Source organism: Schistocerca gregaria, chromosome 1 (genome assembly GCF_023897955.1).
Source record: "Schistocerca gregaria isolate iqSchGreg1 chromosome 1, iqSchGreg1.2, whole genome shotgun sequence".
In the NCBI taxonomy this organism is placed as follows: domain Eukaryota; kingdom Metazoa; phylum Arthropoda; class Insecta; order Orthoptera; family Acrididae; genus Schistocerca; species Schistocerca gregaria.
The window spans coordinates 551,334,630-551,356,978 of record NC_064920.1 but is presented as its reverse complement, the minus strand read 5'-3'; the positions used below and the strand labels follow the sequence as shown (position 1 = coordinate 551,356,978).

The following is a 22,349-nucleotide window of genomic DNA, read 5'->3' as shown; positions in this document are numbered from 1 at the left end:
GAATATGTATACGCGATTAGTTTCACTGGGTGGCAACATGCTGGCCATTGATCTGTTTCTAAACACTGGCCTAAATTTAACGTTAATGGACAGGCAACTACTCTTAAAATTAGTGTTTTTGTATTTTTTACATGCTACCAGTTATTATATAAAAATTCACTTAATAAGTAATGTCTTTAGCGATAAATGTAAGGCATCACTGGCACAGTGATATGCAACTGATAAACCTCTTCATAGAATAGGTGACAAGAAAGACTTAGATACTTATCATGCGACTTCCTTACTGACATCTTTATCTAAAATATTCGAAAAAGTAATATACTCAAGCGCAATCTCACAGTTAAGTAGAAGCAATTTGCTTAGCATGTCACAATTTTGATTCCAGAAGGATTGCTCTTTTGAGAATACTGTTTTCACATTCATTCGCTAAATATTACAAGCCTAATAAAATATCACCAGTTGGTTTTTTCGTGATCTTTTACAGGTGTTTCATTGTGCTGACATGTTAGTGTCATAAAAAACTCAAGTTATATGGAACGAATGGCTTTACACATAGCTGGTTTCTATCATACTTAACCATCTGAATGAAGAAAGTTGTGCTGAATAATTCAAATAATGCTGAAAGGGTGACTGGGGACGAACCGCAAAGGGAGTCCCACAAGGTTCAATTTTGGGCCCATTTCTATAGCTCATATATGTGAATGACCTTCCACTTAACATTCAGTAAGCAGAATTCGCACTTTTCAGGGGCAGTAGCAAGCGGTGGGGGGAGGGGACTACAGCCCTCCCCATGGAGTATCGTATTACAATGAATAAAATGACTTCAAAAATCAGCAAATATATTACTCCAACAGATTCAATCATATTTTTTTTATAATTATGTAGCAATATAGGTTACAATGTACTTCAAAAACGATTTAAAAAAGAATAATAGCGGCAAATAGCTTACTATCTAAACCAATAACTATCATTTAACTTAAAATGGGCTTCTTGTTATTTATTACTACATTTTTTTTTTACCCTGAACTCCAATACAGTTACCAAAAACTACTTTAAGCAACACTAAATTTTACCAATACTCGGTGGAGGACCCCAACTCACCTTTTGTTAAGCGATATTCCATTCCCCAAAATCCCTCTCCCCCCATTGCCCCCCCCTCCCTTGACCGACTTCTAGAATCGCCCCTGGTACTTTTAGCAAATAATTCTAGTCTTATCATAAATCCTATTGGAGAGAATGCCACAGAAGGGATTGTAAATGTTTTCCAGAGAATTAATAATTTGTTTTCTGAATTTGAACTCTTCCTAAATTTTGTAAAAAATACTTTGTATTCACTTGAGTCCAACAAATAGTCACTCCAAAAAGTGATATAGCACATGATCAGTCAGAGGGGTAGAATGCTCCAAATATTTGGATGTACATGTTGATGAAAATTTGAAATGGAAGAAACATATTACTGAGCTTCTCAAACAATTACGTTCATCTACTTTTGCTCTTTTTATTTCCAATGTTGAAAATAAAAAGTTAACCTCCTGACATATTACGCACATTTCCACTTAGTAATGTCTTATGGACTACTTTTCTGTGGTAATTCACGACTTATGGAGAAAGTATTGATTGCAGAAAAAAAGCGACCAGTAAGAATAATATAAGTACATCTCCGTGGAGCTATTCATTTTAACTGCACCGTCACAATGCACATATTCACTAATTACATTCCTCATAAGCAATCCTTCACAGTTTCAGAAGAACATTGAGGTCCATACCTACAACAATAGAGGGAAAAATTACCTTTATTATCGTTGGCCTAACAACATAATATTTCTGAGAGGTAGCAAAGCAAATTTTAAATCCAATTTAAAATTATTTCTCCTTGACAACTCTTTCTATTTCATGCACGAATTTCTACTTAAAAACTTGTATTCCCTAAAGAAAAAATCTTTTTGTGTGTAGTTATGAATAGGATTAAGAAAATGAGTTCATTCATGTTAACACTACTCATGTACACATATCCTGTAACTGAATCGTTCCACATCATTTCGATAAAAAAAATAGTGAAAATGATCTATGGAATGTGCAATTCAGACACTAACTAAGAAACAGTTATGCAGTAGAAATGATTTTTAGATTACATTTAAAACATTCACATTTTTATGGTATTATGCAAATCATCAAAAAACTTTGCTGTTCACACTCTTTTCTAAAGCACTGACAACTTTAAAAATACGGGATAAAGCAATTTCCTTATTCTAGTGTCGTATCCAGTTCTTGATTTGTGACGGTACGTGACAATACTCTGTACCTCACCTCTGATGAAGAAAAAGGCATTACAATAAAGTCTTAAGCAGCTAAATTAAAAAGAAGAACACGCCCGTTAGGTCACAGCACTGGTTATATGTACGCTACTCTCTTTGAGTAGAAACGTCCAGAATACATTAGGAGTTTTATTCGACAACTATCAGTCATACGAAGAGCAAAAGTAGCTAAACCTAAGTGTTTGAGGAGCTCAGAATATCGCTGAAGACAGTGATGTACTCGTATGGCGAGGTCTAGACCAGATAGTTATAGACCAGTGGATGTTAAATTTCTGATGGCGGTCATGATGAGATAATGGCGATGCGAAAGGAAATATTAAAGATCGTAATGCCTTTTTTGTAGATTCTGTCTGCTTAACTACACAAGTCCCTCATACTTTCGAGTCCGTTCTATTTTTAGTTACATGTTCGCATACATTATACCGCCGAGAACGAATATAAATGTTCCCAAGGTCACATGACTAACATTAAGATGTGTATGAAAGAAAAGGGATTCCCTGGCTGCGCATAGTTGTGAGTACTTAACTTCACCAACAAAAGCAAGTATTTTACACGCATTTCCTAACGGCGACGAAAAGTGGCTCGTAAATAATCTTGGCGAGAGGTGCGCGCAGCGTTGCGTCACTCATGTCGTTAACAAGCTTACCCACCGGCTTGTAGTGACTTTTCGAGACCCAAGTTGTTTGAAGAGTTTCCTGCGTAAGACATGATTATGGCTAAATTACGTAGTCACTCATTACATTTCTAATCGAGATCACAATAAATCACTGTTGCTGCACTATTGCTCATCTACATGTACCTGCGTACTTCGCAAGCCACTGTGCAGTGGATGGCAGAGAACACATTGTACAGCTTACCAGCATCTATTTGTTATCCTGGTCTACCAGGATTCTGGGCGGCGGAGAGGCTACTTTCTGTATGTCCCTGTTCTCATCTAAATCACCGTTATCGTTTTCTGGGAATCCCCACGTGAGACATGTGGTGGTGGCACCCAGCTGTTATCACAGTCTTTCCTTACGACCATTCCCTAAAATTACGCATCTGGCTTTCGGGAGACCTATATCGTCTTTCTTCCAAGGATTCACATAAATTTCCCCGAACATTTTTTACATGAAATAGATTCGCAATTGCGAATAACGACAATCGCCGGAACCCGGATTTCGGCTATCATCGCACGACTCAAGGCCAAATGCAGGGATAGCCAAATGGTACGACGACCGCTCACAAGGAAAAAAAAAAACGGAAATACTGGTTTGAGTCCCGTTCCGGCGCAAATTTTCATTGTCGTCATTCCATTATACAGCTGAAGATTGTCCTTTTCACAATTTAATGTATTTCATAACGGCTGTAGTTGCCCCTGTGCCTGTTCCTTTGGACGTGCATGCATGTCATGTCTGCCTGATAAGGACTGCACACACTGCAACTCTAAATTGATCGCACTAGCATCGTCTATGGGATTTCCTTTAGAGATGGACTGAACTTTCACGGAACCACATTATCCCTACATGTTCCTATGACGTGATGTGCTCAAGATGTTTACCACTAATCTTCTAATCGGATACTGTCCACATCTTTCTCATCTTCATATGCATTATACTGTATTTATCCACATTTAATGAGAGCTGCAATTCATTACACGAAGTAGAAATTTTGTTCAAATCTTTTCACATTTCGTGGCAGTCGTGCATCGACTATTCTTTCCTCTTGACAACAGCATTGTCAGCGATCGATCTTAACAATGTTGCTGACTCTGTCTGAAAAGTCGTTTATATATACTGAGAACACTGTGGAACGTGCGAAGCTTTCTTTGGGAACACCTGAAGCTACTTTAGATTCTCTAGAACATTCGAGCATAACGTACTGGGTCCTATTAATCATTTTTTTATCAAAGCAATCACATGTTAACGACGATGTTCCGTATGATTGTCGCTTGTTTTGTAATTGACAATATGTCACAGTGTCGAACACTGCTCACGTGCATCTGTTGTTTGTAAGATGCCACGTATGACTAAAGTAAGCTGCGTTTCAGACGACTGGCTTCTCCTGAGTCCTGCGTCTCTCTTTTTAAGAAGCTTGTTTTCCTGCAGGAGCGTTAATGTTTGAGCTTAGAACATTGTTCTGTAATTCTGTGCATCTGTTCATTTACCTTTTAGCATACATGAGTGACCTGTGCATTTTTTTCTAGTTACGCAGGGTTATTCGCTATTCTCGATAAGTGAGACCCAGAAAATGATCTAATTACGCAACTTGTTCAATGTAAAATCTACCTCGAATTTAGTGTTGACTTAAAGAAGTCAATAGCGGGGTTGTTAATATTAGTATCTGTCATTTGCGAGTTGTGCATCGGTCAAACATTGCTACGGCAGTATCTTCAAGCGTAAATAAATTTTTAAATGTGCAATTTACAAGTTTTGCTTTCTATTTGCTGCCTTCACTTTCAGCACCAGATGGTCCCACGAAATATTGAATGGAACATTTGGATCAGTTCATTGACTTAACGTATGATCAGATCTCTCTATGATTTTCTGATATTTTTTTCTCCAAGAGCTGACAGTGAAAACTATTATAGGCTTCATACTTGGCCCTTCTTACAGCTGCATGAGTTCCTATCCAATTTTCTCTTATCAGTTTCGTTGCAGTCTCTTTTGTATCGAGACTGTAACATTCTCAGCTTTCGCTATATTCTCCAAATAGTACCGTTAAACTAGGGCTGGTCTTTTCCCTTTTGCATTGATTTGATTGGAATGTACTTTTCTAGACCACGATTTATAGCTTCCTTCAGTTTAAACGCAATTCTCCTGCGTTTGGCTCCTAAAAACTAAATCTTCTCAGTTCGATATTTAAGTAGTTTGATAGTAACTCTATATCAGTAAGATCAAACATAAATACTCTCTTAGCTTTTTTGATAGCCTTTTTACCTTTGGTGACCATTGTCTCTGAAGTAGCATCACAGTCGCTACTGCCTCTCTTGAGATAAGTAAAAGTGTTGTGTGGACATTCTATGAACAGAAATCTCTCTGCTGTTCTGTGTTTTCATTTGACACTTGAGATTGTTAGAATTTACCAATTTGTGATATTAACAGTTCAGAATTTGCTTGGAACCAGGAAGAATATTGCCTAATAGCAATATCGCAAATTTGGAATTTCTAACATCCTCGTATCCCAACTCCACTCATAAAGAAACTATTTGCTCCTTAGAGCCATTAAATGTGTTCTGCTGTAGTTTAAAATGATCTATTTCCGAATAATATACACGTGATACGTGTAAAACGCTCGATTCGCGCCACATCTTCAAATTATCATTACGCAACGTTGAACTGAGTAATAATACGTTGGAGCATAAATTCGCACCGTGTTTGTTTCCGGTTTTTATGAGTTTATTTATCGGTTGTCATTTTTTATTTGTGTTGCACTGTTGCTTTATGAGTTTACATATCGTCACTTTGAGAGAGAGAGAGGGAGGAGCTGTGGACGCTAGACAATGGAGTGCCAGCTTCAGCTTCACGTATAGGGATAATGCCACTGGACAAAGCGCGGCAAGAAAAGGGTTTTCTCGTTTTGAGGAGAATCATTTTGACATTAGTGAGTCTTCAAGTTCAAAAGACCTTCGAGCTTTGATGAAGATCGTTTAAACGCATTAAGCCACAATGACCCACGTCACTGTACGTGAGAAATGTGAAGTGCTGTGGTCATTCCACCATCGTGTGACATTTGCATGCAAAGGGAAAGGTTAAAAAATCGGGCGTAAGGGTACTGCACGCTCTAAACCAAAATCATAAAAATCAGCGGTTAACCATACGTGCATCTGTGCTTGCTCGTCACCAACTGGCTCCTGAACAACACCGACCATTCCAGTTCTGTTTCGTTACTGGTGTCTAGAAATGGTGTCTTCTTGCTAAAATAAGGAAAGGAAAGGTAAGCAATGGTTGAGCGCAAACAAAGCAGCAACTCCCAAAGAGCTGCGTGCATCCACAAAATATAGTGTTATGCATCTGGTGGAAGAGAGACGGTGTGGTGTATTACGAATCGCTTCCCGCAGGTGTAACTTGTCAACAATTGAGACGTCTTGCAGACGCAATCCAAGAACAACGACCAGGAAGAATGCGTGAAATGATACTACTACACGGTAATGCCCGCCCGCAGTCTGCTATAACGACGAAAAAAATATTATACATGAACTGGCTTGGAAAGTCATTCTGCACGCGCCTTATTCACCTGATCGCACATCCTCAGATTCTCAGCCTCATGTTCTCACCTTTTCCGCTCTCTATCGAACAACCTTCAAGGAACTTCCTTTCTGAATGAAAATGCGCCCCGAACAAGGTCTTCCGCTAAAAACGATTTATGTGAATCTACTGTGTTTCCACTTACGTAAAAACGTTACGAACTTAGGCACCACCCCAGTGCTTACTGACAGTATAATTAATAAATAACTGTCAGATTACTGCAATATGTTACGGTGGTCGTGTTCAACCATAGGGTTAAGCATTACTATCAACGAAAAAAATTTACACACAACCCCTTTCTTTGCTAGCTGTAGGCGAGTCATTGTATTCGATTAATGCTGATCCGAAACGGAAGCTGAGAGCGTTTTCTTTCCTGGCACGAAGTTATGAGCGCAGAATGGAATTTTCACTACCGAGGCGACGTGCAGAATACCAGCGGCGCTGACGAGTCAATACACGGTAGCGCGTTGATCAAATAAAGTCGGTTAGCGTTCATCAGGCGCCTTCATCTACGCAGCACGGACGTGATGAGTTTACCTTTCGGTTGGACGTAAGCCGCGAGGAAAGCGCACCTTGGTCGCTCAAGCGTACAGTGAATTTGTCGCTTCTGGAAGACGCGCTACTTCTTTACTTTGTCTGTTTACATTCGTGTTACGCACGACTCGCTAGTTACGTAACGCTTCAGGATGCCATAATCCTGACAGTGATGTTCTACAGGACAACCCAAAAGTATCTCTGCCTCCTTACGATGTAACCCGCGAAATTAAGCACAGTATATTTTCTCACTCGCACTGATGCGTAACGTATGATTTATATTCACGAGCTTGGACACACAACTCCACTTGAAACTGGCTCTTGGAGCTAAGAGTGGCCAGTAGTGACTTAAATAAAAATTATTCTCAGAAAATTTACGGTCTCGCTTCTAATAAATTAGTTCTCCTACATATTCCAAATAACTGGAGCCATTTAAAACTAATACACCTAAAATATTTCCAATCTTCCGCTTGGCGTGATGCTTTAGGGTTGGTTGGGTTTCCGTCAGATATTAGACAAAGGTCAGAACAGGAAAACCCTACACAAGTACTTTAGTTAAGATTTCAACGGCCTCCCTCACCCAACTCCTTTGATTTTTGGATGAAAAGAACTGAGTTCCTGGAATCAAAGACAAAAAAAAGTTAAAAATGACGGTGACAGTACAAGAAGATGTGAAACATATTCGATAATATAACATGATATGACGCCTCAGGGAGCTTTCACTGCTTGAAATTATAGATGGAGAAACACACTGCGTGGCTTACACAGACAATGTCTTTCTTCATTCATGAATAGTGTAAATTACGTAAGATAGAACACGCTCTTTATTTCGTGTATGGTTCAAGACACTGAAATGAAATTTCAGAGGGCCACCCAGTTTAGTTGCGTGTTTAATCCTCTTGACTCTGGTATCAGTTGAGATTTTGAAGCAAGCATCCTCGTTTCAATGGAACGGTACAATTATTTTAACGGCATTAGAAGCCGATTAAAAACACGAGCGCAGTGACATGAATCTTATTAATGTTGACGATGAAACTTTTCGCACAAATAAGCGAAAAACGTTCTAAAATTGAAAAGCAATGCGGCTCGAATAGTCTTTTGCGACTTGCCCGGCATATTTTCGTCTCTTCCGAGAATTGCATGTCCGAAAAAGAGTACTTTTCTATTGATATTACTTAAACTTTAATAGAGGTTTTGCTTTTGGTGACTTAACGTTTTATGTGCATATTCTCTTCTATCCTTTTCTTGTCGCCGAGACCGTGTTCCCGGTGTTTCAAACAAAAATTTTCTGCAGATGGCAGTATATTTCATAACCTGCAATCTAGGTTACTTCAACAGCAACCTCATATTCTTGAGTAAATCATTGCCTTAATCATTTCTGTTAAAGGAATTTATATAACCACTGCAAATCTCGGATTCCAGCGACATTTTAACAGTTTATAATATTTCCGTGTGCCTGACGCAATCTAATCGACGAACCCACACAGCAATTTGTCAGAAACTCTTCTCTTCATGAGATCTTTCGCCGCGGAATCAATATTTCTGCACAAGTCGCAAATGTATATCTTTAAACTAAGCAGCTAGATTTCCAGTCCACCACAGCATGTTCCGTGACAACTACTTTCAGCCGCACGAAGTGACCGCGCGGTTTGAGGCGCCATGCACGGATTGCGCGGCCCCTGCCGCCGGAGGTTCGAGACCTCTCTCGGACATGGGTGTGTGTGTTGTTCTTAGCATAAGTTAGTTGAAGTAGTGTGTAAGTCTAGGAGCCGATGACATCAGCAGTTTGGTCCCATATGAATTCACACGCATATGAAGATACATGAAATACTCTCATCAACGTCCCACACATCGGCAGCGTCTAGCGATGGTGTTGCAACATGATGATCCTAGACCTTATATAACGGAAGTCGACTCCCACGGCCGACGCTAGTATCTCACTCCGCGTGTTTAACGTAGGATTTTAGTGCGTTTAAGGCCTACACCACTGTCTTACAGTACACTGAGGAGTAAATAATTCAGATTGATGAGTCAAAACATTATGACGGCCTTCTTAATACCGCGTTGGTCCACCTATGGAGTGCAATACAGCAGCGATTCTGCTTGGTGTAGATTCTACAAGTCCTTAGCAGATCTGTAGAGGTATGTGTGGGTGACACCAGATGTCTACATAGACGTCATGCGATTCCCGTAAATTACGGACCGGTGGTTTGTGAGCACAGAGCTGGCGTCCGATAGCGTCCCAAATGTGTCCCATCGGGTTCTGATCAGGTGAAAAGGTGGCCAAGATACCAATGCGAGTTCATTATCACGCTCCCCAAACCACTACAGCGCGTTTCTGGCCTCGTGACATGGACCGTGAGCCTGCTGAAGACTGAAACTCCCTGGTGGCTTTGCGGTAAAAAAAGGTATATAAGTGAAGCAGAGACGAATGGTGAAACATTCTAGGGATGACATGGGCCGCAAACAGAAAATCACTGACATAAGCGGCTTTGACAAAGGGCAGATTAAATGAAACTATATGGTTCCAGAAACGTTTTTAAGTCTCAAACATCTACGATGTACATATACTGGCTGAAGTGACGAATGAAAATTTGTACCGGGTCTGGGATTCGAACCCGGATCTCCTGCACACTAGGCAGACTCGCTAACTAGTACAGTACCCTGGCACAGTGGCTGTGTACAGCTGTGCGGACTTCCGATTCACGCCTCTCTCCTCAGTCCAAATTCCCATTCACGCCTGAGCCCAATTGGTATTCCCTGTAAACTGAAACAGCACTGCAGAGGCTCGATCCTAGCCTTGGTACAAATCTTCATTCGTCGCTTCTCTCTGCTTATATACACCACAGATGGTTGAGACTTGAAAAGGTCTCTAGAACCATACAGTGTCATTTGATTAAAGCACCTATGCCTGGGTTTCAGGCAGGATCCCACCTTTCGTTCGATGCGCTGGTACTATTCTATGCAGTTGGAGAGCCTCTGCAATGCTGTTCGAGTTTATGGGGAGAACCAAGTGGGCTGAGGCGTGTAAGGGAATTTGGACCGAGGAGGGAGGCGTGCTAGGGTAGTCTGTGCAAAGCCACATTGCTGGGGTGGTGTAGTGGTTAAAGCAACACCGTAGTGAGCAACAGACCTGCTTTCAAATCCCGATTCAGTCTGCATGTGTACATCAAAGAGCAGACTGTTATGACCCGGCAGCTGGGAGCGAGCATCTGGAAAACTGTGAATCTGGTCGGCTACTTGCGTGCTACTGTCAAGAGTATATTCGGAAAGTTGTTGAATGGCGGTTGAACCGTGAGTAGGCAACCATGTGTCGGTCGTGCAGACTTCACCACAGAATGTGGTGGTCGGAGGCTTTTCCTCTCTGTGAAACAGTATAGGCGGCGATACGTGGCAGATCTGACGACAGAGGTCGATGCTGGTGCAGGCACAAGTGTTTCGGAGCACACAGCTGAGCACACATTGCTGAACCTGGGGCCGCTATGTTTCCCCACGTTGATGCAACACAATGTCAGTTGCGATTGTACTGAGCACGGGATGATCGAGATTAGACCGTGGATCAATGGAAGCGTGCCTCCTGGTTGGAGGAACCACGTGTCTTGTTACGCCAGGTCGATAGTCTCATCCGGATGCGCCGCCAACCAGCCGAACGTCTGCACGAAACATACACTGCGGCCGGTGGGAGATTTTTATGGAACTGGTGGCAAGGAGGGGGGGGGGTGGCAAGGGGGGGGGGGCGTTCACTTGGGCTTCTGTGTACAGGTCGTGGTAATCGAAAGCACCATGACAACTATGGACAACGTGAACGTTATTGCCAATCACCTACATCGCTTCATGCGTGATGTCTTCCTTGACGGCAATGCCACCTTCCAGCAGGATAACTGTCCGTATTGTAAAGCTAGAATTGTGCTAAATTTTGGTGTTTGGAAAGCGCGGCAGTTCTCTCACGTTGATGTCTTGGTCTCTAAATTCTGAACCCGAAGGAAAACAAGGGGAACGGTATCAGGTGCGAGCTTCGCGTCTATTAAACATCTGTCTGTAATTTACGGGAATTGCTGGACATATGCGTAGATGTCTGATGTCACATACCTCTGGAAATTTACCAAGGACTTACCGCATCCGTGCAGCGCTGTATACCTGCTGTAATGCGTTCTGTATGTGGACCAACAACGCTATTATGAGATGACCATAACGTTTTGGTTCATCAGTATATAGCTAACGTTCACTGTGATCGCTGAGTTTGTGTTTCTCATCAACGGCGAGAAGTGAATACATACGTATTACGAAAGTGGACTACCTGAGCGTCCAGGTAGGTCTGATTCATGTTTCACTTTCACTGATGTAAACCCGCCCTCATTCATCTGGACCAATACTGGAGCTCTGCTCATATCACATACCTGCGGATGGACGCCAAGGCTAACAACAGGACAGTTTCCTCGAACTTATTTCGACTGATTTACTACAGAACTACTATCGCCATAAATACCAAATGACGAGCAAAAGGAAGAGCTCGAACCGAAGGAGGGTGGCCATGAAATACATAAAAAGTCTAAATGGCAGATATTAGACACGTGTTTTAGAGAACGATGGTTCAAATTCCCATCCGACCACCAATATTTACATTAAATGATATACAAAAAATTAAGGCCTAATTGGTTAAACCAACTGCTCTTGATAGGCAAGAGACCCAGTTCCGAGTCATGGTCTGGCACTAATTTGCAATTATCGCGGTGGATAAGTAACATTACGGAAGCCAATGTGTGTGTGACTTTGTGTGTGTGAGTATGTGTGTGTGCGTGGGAGGGTGGGTGGGTGGTTGGGTGTGTGTTTTTCCTTTAATACTGATACAGCCAGAGGAGCTAGTCCAACTAACAAGTAGAACTTCACAGGAGATCTTTATTCACATTCAGGTTGATACAAATCTTGTCGCGGTAGGTAAATAACATCGCTCTACCCGGGTTAGGTAAGTTATTTTCGTGCATCCATAGCTATTCAGTGTTTGTCCAGCACGATGCAGAAATATACCACTGAGCACAGAGAGCAGGCAAAGATAACAAGGTGCAGGGCATTAGGCAGAGAGAGTTAGAAATTCCGTGAAGTCCCAAGTATGTCAACCATTCACAGGCTGGTTAGCAACGACAGTATACGGCGCATATCAGAGTCTGTGGCTGTGCACGAAATCACAGCTCATGGCCGACCTCCTGTGTATTAGTACACAAAACTGATTTGTACTCGCTCTCATCAGGAGAGTTTGTCAGTAGTTACTCGGTGGTTTTGCCAGATCCTGTGGTCGAAGTTTACAATTACGCACAGTGGTGTACAGAACTCGAAAACTAAAGTGACTTTAGCACGATGTGTCAGTAACGTAGCGCGATGAAATTTGGGCCATACTTAGAAAGACTGCTACAGTATAGTGCAGAAGTGAAGTGAAACAAATGCGCAATAAGACGAACATTAAGACGCTTTTATTCGAAAAAGATAACCATATAACCACGGCGGTTCATGATGATTCCCTCGACATTAAAACGGCGGGGCATGGTTCTTAATAGGGTGAGAGATCAACGGGCTCTCCTGCTGGCGACAAGCTCGGTAAGGACTTCTTGTGACAGGGAGGTCTAGTCCTCCACTCGCGTGGTCGTTGGTGCATGTGGAGTCCGCAATATGTCTCCCCAACGCATGCCACACGTGCTCGGTGAGAAGGTTGAGACAACGGGCAGGTCACTACGCCGAATATCCTCCCGTTCCAAGAGCTGTAATACATGCAGTTTTAGATGCCGCCGAGCATTGTCATCTGTAAAAATGAATCCAGGACCTAAAGCACCCATGAAAAGAAACACACGCGGAACGACTACAGCGTCACACCGGTGAGTGTAACGTCTTCAAAGATTTTGAGCTCATTACGACAGTGCAACATTATACCTCTCCAAACCATAACACCAGGACCACGATCATGTTGGACAATGTTGGACGTACCCTCATCTGGCAAGAGATGGGAACATGTAATGCACCCAGAAACGCTGTCTAAAGTGGTAGTATTGGTGGTCCACGTGAGGAGGCATAATGTTTGACGGGCTTACAGATATCCATCATTTTGGTGGTCCAAGTGGGGAAACATAACGTTCGATGGGCGTACTGACATCCAAATCTCTGAACACGGAACACTCACTGGTCAGCGTCATAGTGACACTACTCCTTCCCACGTGCGTCTTTTCAGGGACGCGTTCGGCCCTGACTCCATTTTTATGGGTTGCAATGCACGACCACACCGAACAGCGCAGAGATAGCAGGTCTCTGAACGAGAGGATATTCGGCAAATAGACGTGCCAGCCCGTTCCCTCGATTTAAATGCCACCGAGCACTTGCGGAGTGCATTGGGAGGCATATTTCAGCACCACAATGAGATTTTTACTCTGCTGCGGAGTGTGCGCTGATATGAAACTTCCTGGCAGATTAAAACTGTGTGCCCGACCGAGACGGGAACTCGGGACCTTTGCCTTTCGCGGGCAAGTGCTCTCCCAACTGAGCTACCCAAGCACGACTCACGACCCGTCCTCACAGTTTTAATCTGCCAGGAAATTTCATACATCTGCACGTCCACATGCACCGACCACCATCCAGCGCATATCAGCGGCTTGGGTGGACGGATGTAACGCAACCAGAAGAATTCCTTACCATACTTGCGGCCGGCATGCGATTGAAAAAGGCTTTTCCGACTGACCCTGTATGTTTTAGTTTCTTCCAAGATCTACATGTTCGACAAACAGCGTTTTTTATTAATTTTACTTTAACTTTAGTGTAGTTTTTGCTTTTGCTGGCTCGAGTTTTGATGTGTGTTTCCTCTGCTGTCCTAGTCTTCAGAACAGAAATTCCCAGCAGCTGACAGCAAATTTCATGAGCTGCAATATAGGTTATTTCAAGAGCGCCCACATATTCTTGAATAAATCATTGCCTTAATAATTTCTAGTAAAAGATGTGGGATCCTGCCCACTCGTCTTACGTAGGGTGATTAGGAAGCTGTTTTTTAGGATAGTCAGTCAACATTCAAGCAAATCTTATTAATTGAGTCTATTACAGTAAATTGAATTGACAATACTTAACTTTCGCAAATGGCGACACGCAAATAATCAATGTCCCTCGATATATACAGTTTCCATGCAAGTAATTGATACAAGTCACGGCTTGTCTACCAGTGCGGCTCTCCTAGTGCCCCTGAGACTGGCTGGAGCGGCGCTTATATTCTCTCCGTATAGTTGACTGACGGTGTCCCGAAGACTTCTCTGCTCTTACGTTCTAGGCTGACATGCCGGCGCGTGAAGCAACGCCTGCCCGAGGCAGGATTCGAACCTGCGACCGTAGTGGTCGGCCCGCATCTCGTGGTCGTGCGGTAGCGTTCTCGCTTCCCACGCCCGGGTTCCCGGGTTCGGTTCCCGGTGGGGTCAGGGATTTTCTCTGCCTCGTGATGGCTGGGTGTTGTGTGATGACCTTAGGTTAGTTAGGTTTAAGTAGTTCTAAGTTCTAGGGGACTGATGACCATAGCTGTTAAGACCCATAGTGCTCAGAGCCATTTGAACCATTTGAACCGTAGTGGTCGTTCGGTTCCAGACTGCAGCGCCTAGAACCGCACGGCCACACCGGCCGGCTCAACAACATGTCCAAAGTAATCTGTTCTTTCACTGCCACTAAGTTAATCTATTTTTATTAGACTTTCCAGCATAAGGACGTGGTTCAACGTCGAAAACAGTTGTGTACTAACAACTCGAGATAAATAGTTAACCACACATATCAAAAAAAGTTTTGCGTCACCCCGGTTCCCAGAACTCCTGAAGACAGACGTTGACTGTGGATATTGTATCACAGTCACAGTCCCTTTGACTGTTCAGTGATGTTACTAAACCCGCCCAAAGATGTAAACAACCACGCATGAGCAACACCTATTAGACGGAGGTTGTCCAACAGCCGATCAGTTCCAGTCATTCCATCAGGAATGAGGTACAAGGCTTGCATTGTCTGCAGTTCAACCATGCCAAAACGGCCATTACCGCGGTTTCAAAGCGTCCGCATTGTCAGGAAGGGCTCTCAACAAAGTAAGTGTCCAGATGTCTCGGAGTGAACGAAAGCGATGTTGTTCGGACATGGAGGAGATACAGAGAGACAGGAACTGTCGATGACATCCCTCGCTGAGGCTGCCCAAGGGCTACTACTGCAGTGGATTACCGCTACCTACGGATTATGCTCGGAAGAACCCTGACAGCAACGCCATCATGTTGAATAATGCTTTTCGTGCAGTCACAGGACGTCATGTTACGACTCAAACTGTGCACAATGGGCTGCATGATGCGCAACTTCACTCCCGACGTCCATGGCGAGGTCCATCTTTGCAACCATGACACTATGTAGCGCAGGATAAATGGGCCAAACACCATGCCGAACAGACCGCTCAGGATTGACATCACGTCCTCTTCACCGATGATTGTCGCATTTGCCTTCAACCAGACAATCGTCGAAGACGTGTTTGGAAGGAACCCGGTCAGGCTGAACGCCTTAGACACACTGTCCAGCGAGTGCAGCAAGGTGGAGGTTCCCTGATGTTTTGATGTGGCATTAAGAGGGCCGACGTACGCCGCTGATGGTCATGGAAGGCACCATAAAGGCTGTACGATACGTGAATGCCATCCTTCCATCGATAGTGCAACCATATCGGCAACATATCGGTGAGGCATTCGTCTTCATGAACGACAATTCGCGCCGCCATCGTGCACATCTTGTGAATGACTTCCTTAAGGATAACGACATCGCTCGACTAGTGGCTAGCATGTTCTCCACACATGAACCCTATCGAACATGTCTGGGACAGATTGAAAAGGGCTGTTTACGGATGACGTGACCGACCAACCACCATCTGCCCCAAGTTGGGTTACCGGTGTTAAGGTGCACGAGGTATTTTCCAGGATAGTTTCATTTTGTTCGCCCTGATTCAAATGGCTCTGAGCACTATGGGACTTTACTTCTGGGGTCATCAGTCCCCTAGAACTTAGAACTACGTAAACCTAACTAACCTAAGGACATCACACACATCCATGCCCGAGGCAGGATGCGAACCTGCGACCGTAGCGGTCGCGCGGTTCCAGACTGTAGCGCTAGAACCGCTCGGTCACCCCTGCCGGCTGTTCGTCCTGTATTCACTGTTTTGCCATGCAGTGAGTATCGAATAGATATAAAGGACGCCGAGGAAGTTGAAAACATCTGCGGGCGGTGATGAGTAAATGCATATTGGAATGCAATCAGCGTAACTAGACAAATTGAGAAGTGGTTAAGACAACAGACTCTCATACAGGAGGTGAGAGGTTCAAATTCCAGCAACCAATCTAGGTTAAGGCTTTTCTCAATTTTCATTAATATCTGAAGTTAAATGCTTTGATGGTTCACATGAAGAGGTCCCCCAGTCATACCTTGCCTTCCATCTCAGATGAACTTTCCGTCGACGGGACATCAAACCACAGCCTTCCTTTCTCTTTCACAAGCGCAGCGGATGTGGCGAGTTGGCGTCACGAATGGACACGAATGGAGATGCAAGCTTGACGTTAAGTACGTTGCTAACAGTTTTAATTATAGTAATGCTTCTTTCAACAGCATGTCGCCCGCTGCTGCACTAGACAACAATATTTGAGTATTTAGTGCCACTTTAGGTGTTCTGCGGATAACTAAAACATGATAACATGCCTGCATTTCATCAGATATGAAGTGTAACACCTATGTAAACTAACATGCGTTCCGGTAGACGGCGTTTAGCATTATTTACGTCCTTATGCGTTTTCAGAGCAATGGACAACTCTCAGTGCAAGCAGCACATTTATTATAAGCAAACTACCGTTGCACATAAACACTTCATAAAATTCCTCGTGTCAGTTGCAGCTCCAGACATGTGCTTTTGTTTACAATGCAAATACCATACACGAAGCAGAGATATCACTCGTTTCCTATAATCAAAAACATCATCTACTTTCTCTTAAGCAAAGAATACGTGTGAAAGGTGCAGCACGTTGGTAAAACAAACTGGAGATATTAAAAAGGATAAATGCCAAAAGACTGTTGCTGAGAATAACTGACAGTAGAAACAGTAAGTGGCTGTAGAGTTCAGTGAGAACAGACTGAATTATGAAAGGTGCTTCAAGAGGAATTACGGATATACGAAAAGGAAAAGCAGTAAAGGACCTCAAGGAAAATCCGCCCATAGGGTGAACAATGAATAATCCAAATTTATAGCACTTCCAGATTTAAAAAAAGAAGCTATTTCAACGTTTGCGTGAATTTAGTTTTTGGAATTCGAAAGTTATCAGGAGTGAAGTGCTAGTAGCGAACGATTATACAGAACTTGTTTAGAAATCAGACGACAATTATGAGAGTCGAAGGGCAAGAGAGGGAGATAGTGATTGAGGAGTGAAACATGTTTGGAGATTTTCAAACATGCTATTCAATCTGTTCACTCAACAAACAGAAAAGGAAACTAAGGAAAGGTATTAACGTTCATTGTCGTGCGGTTCTAGCGCTGCAGTCCGGAACCGCGGGACTGCTACGGTCGCAGGTTCGAATCCTGCCTCGGGCATGGATGTGTGTGATGTCCTTAGGTTAGTTAGATTTAAGTAGTTCTAAGTTCTAGGCGACTGATGACCTAAGATGTTAAATCCCATAGTGCTCAGAGCCATTTGAACCATATTAACGTTCATTCAGAAAAATAAAAACTTCGACATTTGTCAATGACAGTGTAATTCTGTCAGATATCAAAAATGGCATGTAAGATCAATTGGGAGGAATAGATAAGAGTCTCTAGCAGAAGTTACATAAAAACATCAACAAAAATAAAGTAAGAGTGCTAGAGTACAGTAAGGTGATACTGAGGGAACTAGGTTAGGAACTGAGATGTTGAAAGTAGCAGACTAGTTTTGCTATTTGGGCAACACAGTAACTAACGATGGCAGAAGTTAAAAGCTGATTTAAAATGCAAACTTGCAATAAGAATAAAATCATCCCAAAAAAGACGAAAATGGTAACATTTAATACTAATTTAAGTGCTGGTTTTTTAAATAGTTTATTTTCAGCAATGTATTTTCCTCAACGGTTGGATCGAACTACTGCAACCGTCTTGTGATTTGAAGATGGCCAGCGATGGCCGAAACTGTTAATTTCGTGTCAGTGGAAGTACTGATGAATAAAAATTTAACCAATACGTGAAGAAGAACGTAAAAAATGTAGTAAAAAAACAAAACAAAACAAGTAATGGTAATAATAGGTGAGTTAAAGCTTAAGACCCATTCGTGATCCTAGCAAACACAATTGTAAGAAAAAGCATATTGTTACAGCAACCACGGGAGATGGTTTAAATAAAGCGCATCGCTTTTGGTTCAGATGGCTCTGAGCACTATGGGACTTAATTTCTGAGGTCATCAGTCCCCTAGGACTTAAAACTACTTAAACCTAACTAACCTAAGGACATCACACACAGCCATGCCCGTGGCAGGATTCGAACCTGCGACCGTAGCGGTCACGCGGTTCCAAACTGTAGCGCCCACAACCGCTCGGCCACCCCGGCCGGCGAACGCTTTTGGTCTTAAGGCTTCTATTAAAGTAACAAAAGACGATAAGTAACCTATATCAGCTGTATAATTGCAACTGAGGAAAAACATGCCGAAAAACAAGCAGGAGAACATGGGTATTTCTTTTCGAATTCTGTGTGAATGTAGCGTAAACAATCATTTGAAACACCAGTGGCGTCTCAACTATTATCAGAATGTCGTTATTTGTAAAAAAAGTTTTAGCGTTTGTATGTCTTCTGTAGGTATTTCTTTGGAGTGTAGCCACATGTTGCAGTGAAACCCGGACGAAAAACAATACAAATAGGAAAAGCAGAATACAACCTTATGGAATGGAATTTCGCAAAATAAATCTGAAGATTAGGTAGGTAGCCTGAGTAAGTACGTAGGATGTCACGAATTGAACAGAGGCGAATAGAGTTTTAAGGCTGAGGTCGGTAAAGCTCATCTTGTTGCATCAGGGGGTACTTAATTGGGTAATGGAGGAAAATGTGTGTATGCGGGAGCGGCTAACAAATCTAGGAGACCAAGGCCTGAACACGGAGCCTGTTCAGTTGGATGTAGGTCACAGCAGTTACGCACGTGTACAAGATTTGAACAAGATAAGACTGGCACGGAAGGCCTCAAAAGATCTTCTTCGGACTGATGACTATGACAGGAGCGACAGTGTGCTGTGCCCCGGAGCCTCGATGGCTTGTACTTGTCGGCGGCGCGCCCACTCACCTAGGAGCGCAAGCACGCAGAGCGCCACCTTGGCTGCGGCCATGTCTGCTTTCTGCTCGCTGGCACCTTCCGGCTGCAAACCGCGGACTGGCGCGGCCCGCTCGGCGCGCCCAACATAAGCGGCCGTCCCGTGACGTCACGCGGCGGAGCTTCCTTGACCTTGCTCCCCGCCACCCAAACTTCGCGCCGCCTCGCGGAAGGAGCGCAGCCAGTTAAAGCGGCCGCCGACAGCAGGCCTGCCCTGCGGCTTGCGGCCGCACCGGCCTCAGCTGGGCGGGTGAAGGCAACAGCCGCGCTGCTTTGCCAGGCTAGGATAGGCTGCAAGTGTGTATTGCGTAGGGCGAGTAACTCTCCCGTATTTTCAGGGGTCTCGCATGTTATAGCAATATTTTCTTAATCCTACCAGCTCCTAGCGTTCTCGCTTCCCGAGCACGGGGTCCAAAGTTCGATTCCCGGCGGGTCAGGGATTTTTCCTGCCCCGAGATGACTGAGTGTTGTTGTGTCGTCTTCATCATCATCATTCATCCCCATTACGGTCGGAGGAAGGCAACGGCAAACCACCTCCACTAGGACCTTGCCTAGTACGGCGGTGCGGGTCTCCCGCATCGTTCCCCTATGCTCTGTAAAGGAGTATGAGACTTCATCATCATCACCAGCTGACTGTTTTTTTCCGTATATATCCTCACCAATCACTATTCTAAATACACTGAAGAGCCAAAGAAACTGACACACGTGCCTGATATCGTGTAGGGCCCCCGCGACCTCACAGACGTGCCGCAACATGACTTAGCATGGACTCGACTAATGTCCGAAATAGCTGGACTCTGTGGCCGAGCGGTTCTAGGCGCTTCAGTCCGGAACCGCACTGCTGCTACGGTCGCAGGTTCGAATCCTGCCTCAGTCATGGATCTGTGTGATGTCCTCAGGTTAGACAGCTTTAAGTAGTTCTAAGTCTACGGGACTGATGACCTCAGATGTTAAGTCCCATTGTGCTTAGAGCCATTTGAGTTTTTTTGTCCGAAATAGTGCTGGAGGCTATTGACACCATGAGTCTTGCACGGCTCTTCATAAATCCATGATAGTACTAGGGAGTGGAGATCTCTTCTGGACAGCGTGTTGCAAGACATTCCAGGTATGCTCAATAATGTTCATCTGTGGGGAGTCTGGTGGCCAGCGGCAGTGTAAACTCAGAAGAATGTTCCTGGACTCACTCTGTAGCAATTCTGGATGTGTGGGTGAAAGGTCTCTGTTGGATTCCTTTCATGTTAATTTCTTAAATCTCTTGTCATTTACTGCATAAATTCCTCTTCTAAATTTACTGTGGCGTTTCTATCTGCGAGGAGACTGAGCAGTGGAACGTGTTACTTTTACACGTAAACAAGAACGATCACTACTACACTTTAAAACACAGTTTTCATGTCACACAGTCTCATACGGAACCTACATCCGCTTTCTTTTATGTACGGTACATGATAAGATACTGTCATCCCCCTTCCCTTCTGTGTGAGAGGATGACTGAGCAAATGTATTTCTAGTTGCATGCTTGAGGATAGCAGACAAGCCTGTCTGCTAGAGAACAGTAGGACCAACGTCGGAACAGGTAGCTACCCTTTCTAAAAGCAGAGAGGTTTCTATTCTTAGTATGGTCCTGTCCGTCCCTTGTCATGTTGGTATAGGAAGCGGCCCCTCTGGTCACTTCCGTTTTGTATAGAGAAGCACCCTTGGTAGGAGCGCAGGTCAGTCTGTCCGTGGCGAGCGTCTGAAGTGGTAAGATCTCCGGCTAAGCGCGTGTCTGCTAAGTCCGTAGGACAATGGATTTCTTAAGTTCAGCCTAACTGAAAATTTAATCATCTTTATTTCAGGTTTAGCTCTAAAATAGATAATGTTATCTTAAATTGCAACGCAGTGTGATTCGAGTGTACATTTCAGAATATCTTCCGGTAGTCGCTTTGTTACTACTTTGTGAGTAAAGTGGAACCACGTGTTGATCAGTAACTCTAACTAAGATCATCAATCTTAAATGCGAATGTGCGTAAGATTATAACGTCTCGTCTTGACTATATTTTTCAATATAACAACTTTTCTTTATGTTCAACCCACGTGGGGTGTACTTTATGAGACCAGTACCACGTGCTTATACAATTGTTTCACCCATCAGGTTAATAGTAAGACGATAGTAACCTGTTCGAGGTTTTTCTTTTGTAAATTGCTTTTCGATCTAATTTATTTTAACTATCAAAATTATTGTGGAGTTACACTCTTTGTGTAAACTAAGTTGACCACGTGAAGCAGGTGGTGTAAGCATCAAAGTAGCCCTCAGCTATTCTTTTCGGGAAGATTTCACAGATAGTTAGTATGAATTTAGTATACCAGTGTGTGGTAATTACATGACGGACAGGATTGCTCTACGAACGTTAATTCTTTGGGCGAAAATTGAATCGTTTGGTTGTGGTTAATTTCCTCTTGCATATGTTTCAACATTCTTCGTGTGTTACCTTATGAATGCAGTGTTGTATGCAGTCTCCCAATCTCGGCTCCATATTTGATGTGTTCCGTAAGATTACAAACTCACATTTTCACAATCCTAAATAAGGCACCAGCTTAGTTATGACTCAAGTTTAACATGCTGAAATTTCAATGATCAATGTTAAAATAAATTTCCAAATATCAACTGATTTATTTCTTTTTATTTAAATTCTCTTTTTTATATATGTATCACCGGTTTTCGTATGATTATTAAAAGATTATAATTAATGTTAGTCTGGTTGGAAATTTGGTAAGCTAGACTCGATACCTGGTGAAACAGTTGCTCAGTAATGCAAGGTTAACTTCCTCAGAGAGCTCACAGCTTTTAACCCGCTCTTATTGTCTATCAGCACCCCTTTCACATCAAATTAATGCAACAACATTACATGGGGTGTCGCAATGTCCTGCTGGAATTGCCCTGGTCCGTCGGAATCCAT

At 43.3% G+C, this 22,349-nt stretch overlaps 1 protein-coding gene across 2 annotated transcripts in view; it reads right to left on the bottom strand.

Moving 5' to 3' along the window:
* Positions 1-19,671, bottom strand: part of LOC126356135 (Kazal peptide Pr13a-like) — an 84,536-nt gene extending 64,865 nt beyond the window's left edge. The window contains exon 1 of one of the 2 annotated variants that reach the window (XM_050006849.1): positions 19,387-19,671. In XM_050006849.1, the coding sequence (XP_049862806.1) occupies positions 19,387-19,429 (43 nt within the window). In that variant the 5' untranslated portion in view covers positions 19,430-19,671. Of the gene's footprint in view, positions 1-19,278 lie in introns of both variants that reach the window. The other variant, XM_050006858.1, reaches the window with a different exon arrangement.
* Positions 19,672-22,349: the final 2,678 nt, after the last annotated feature.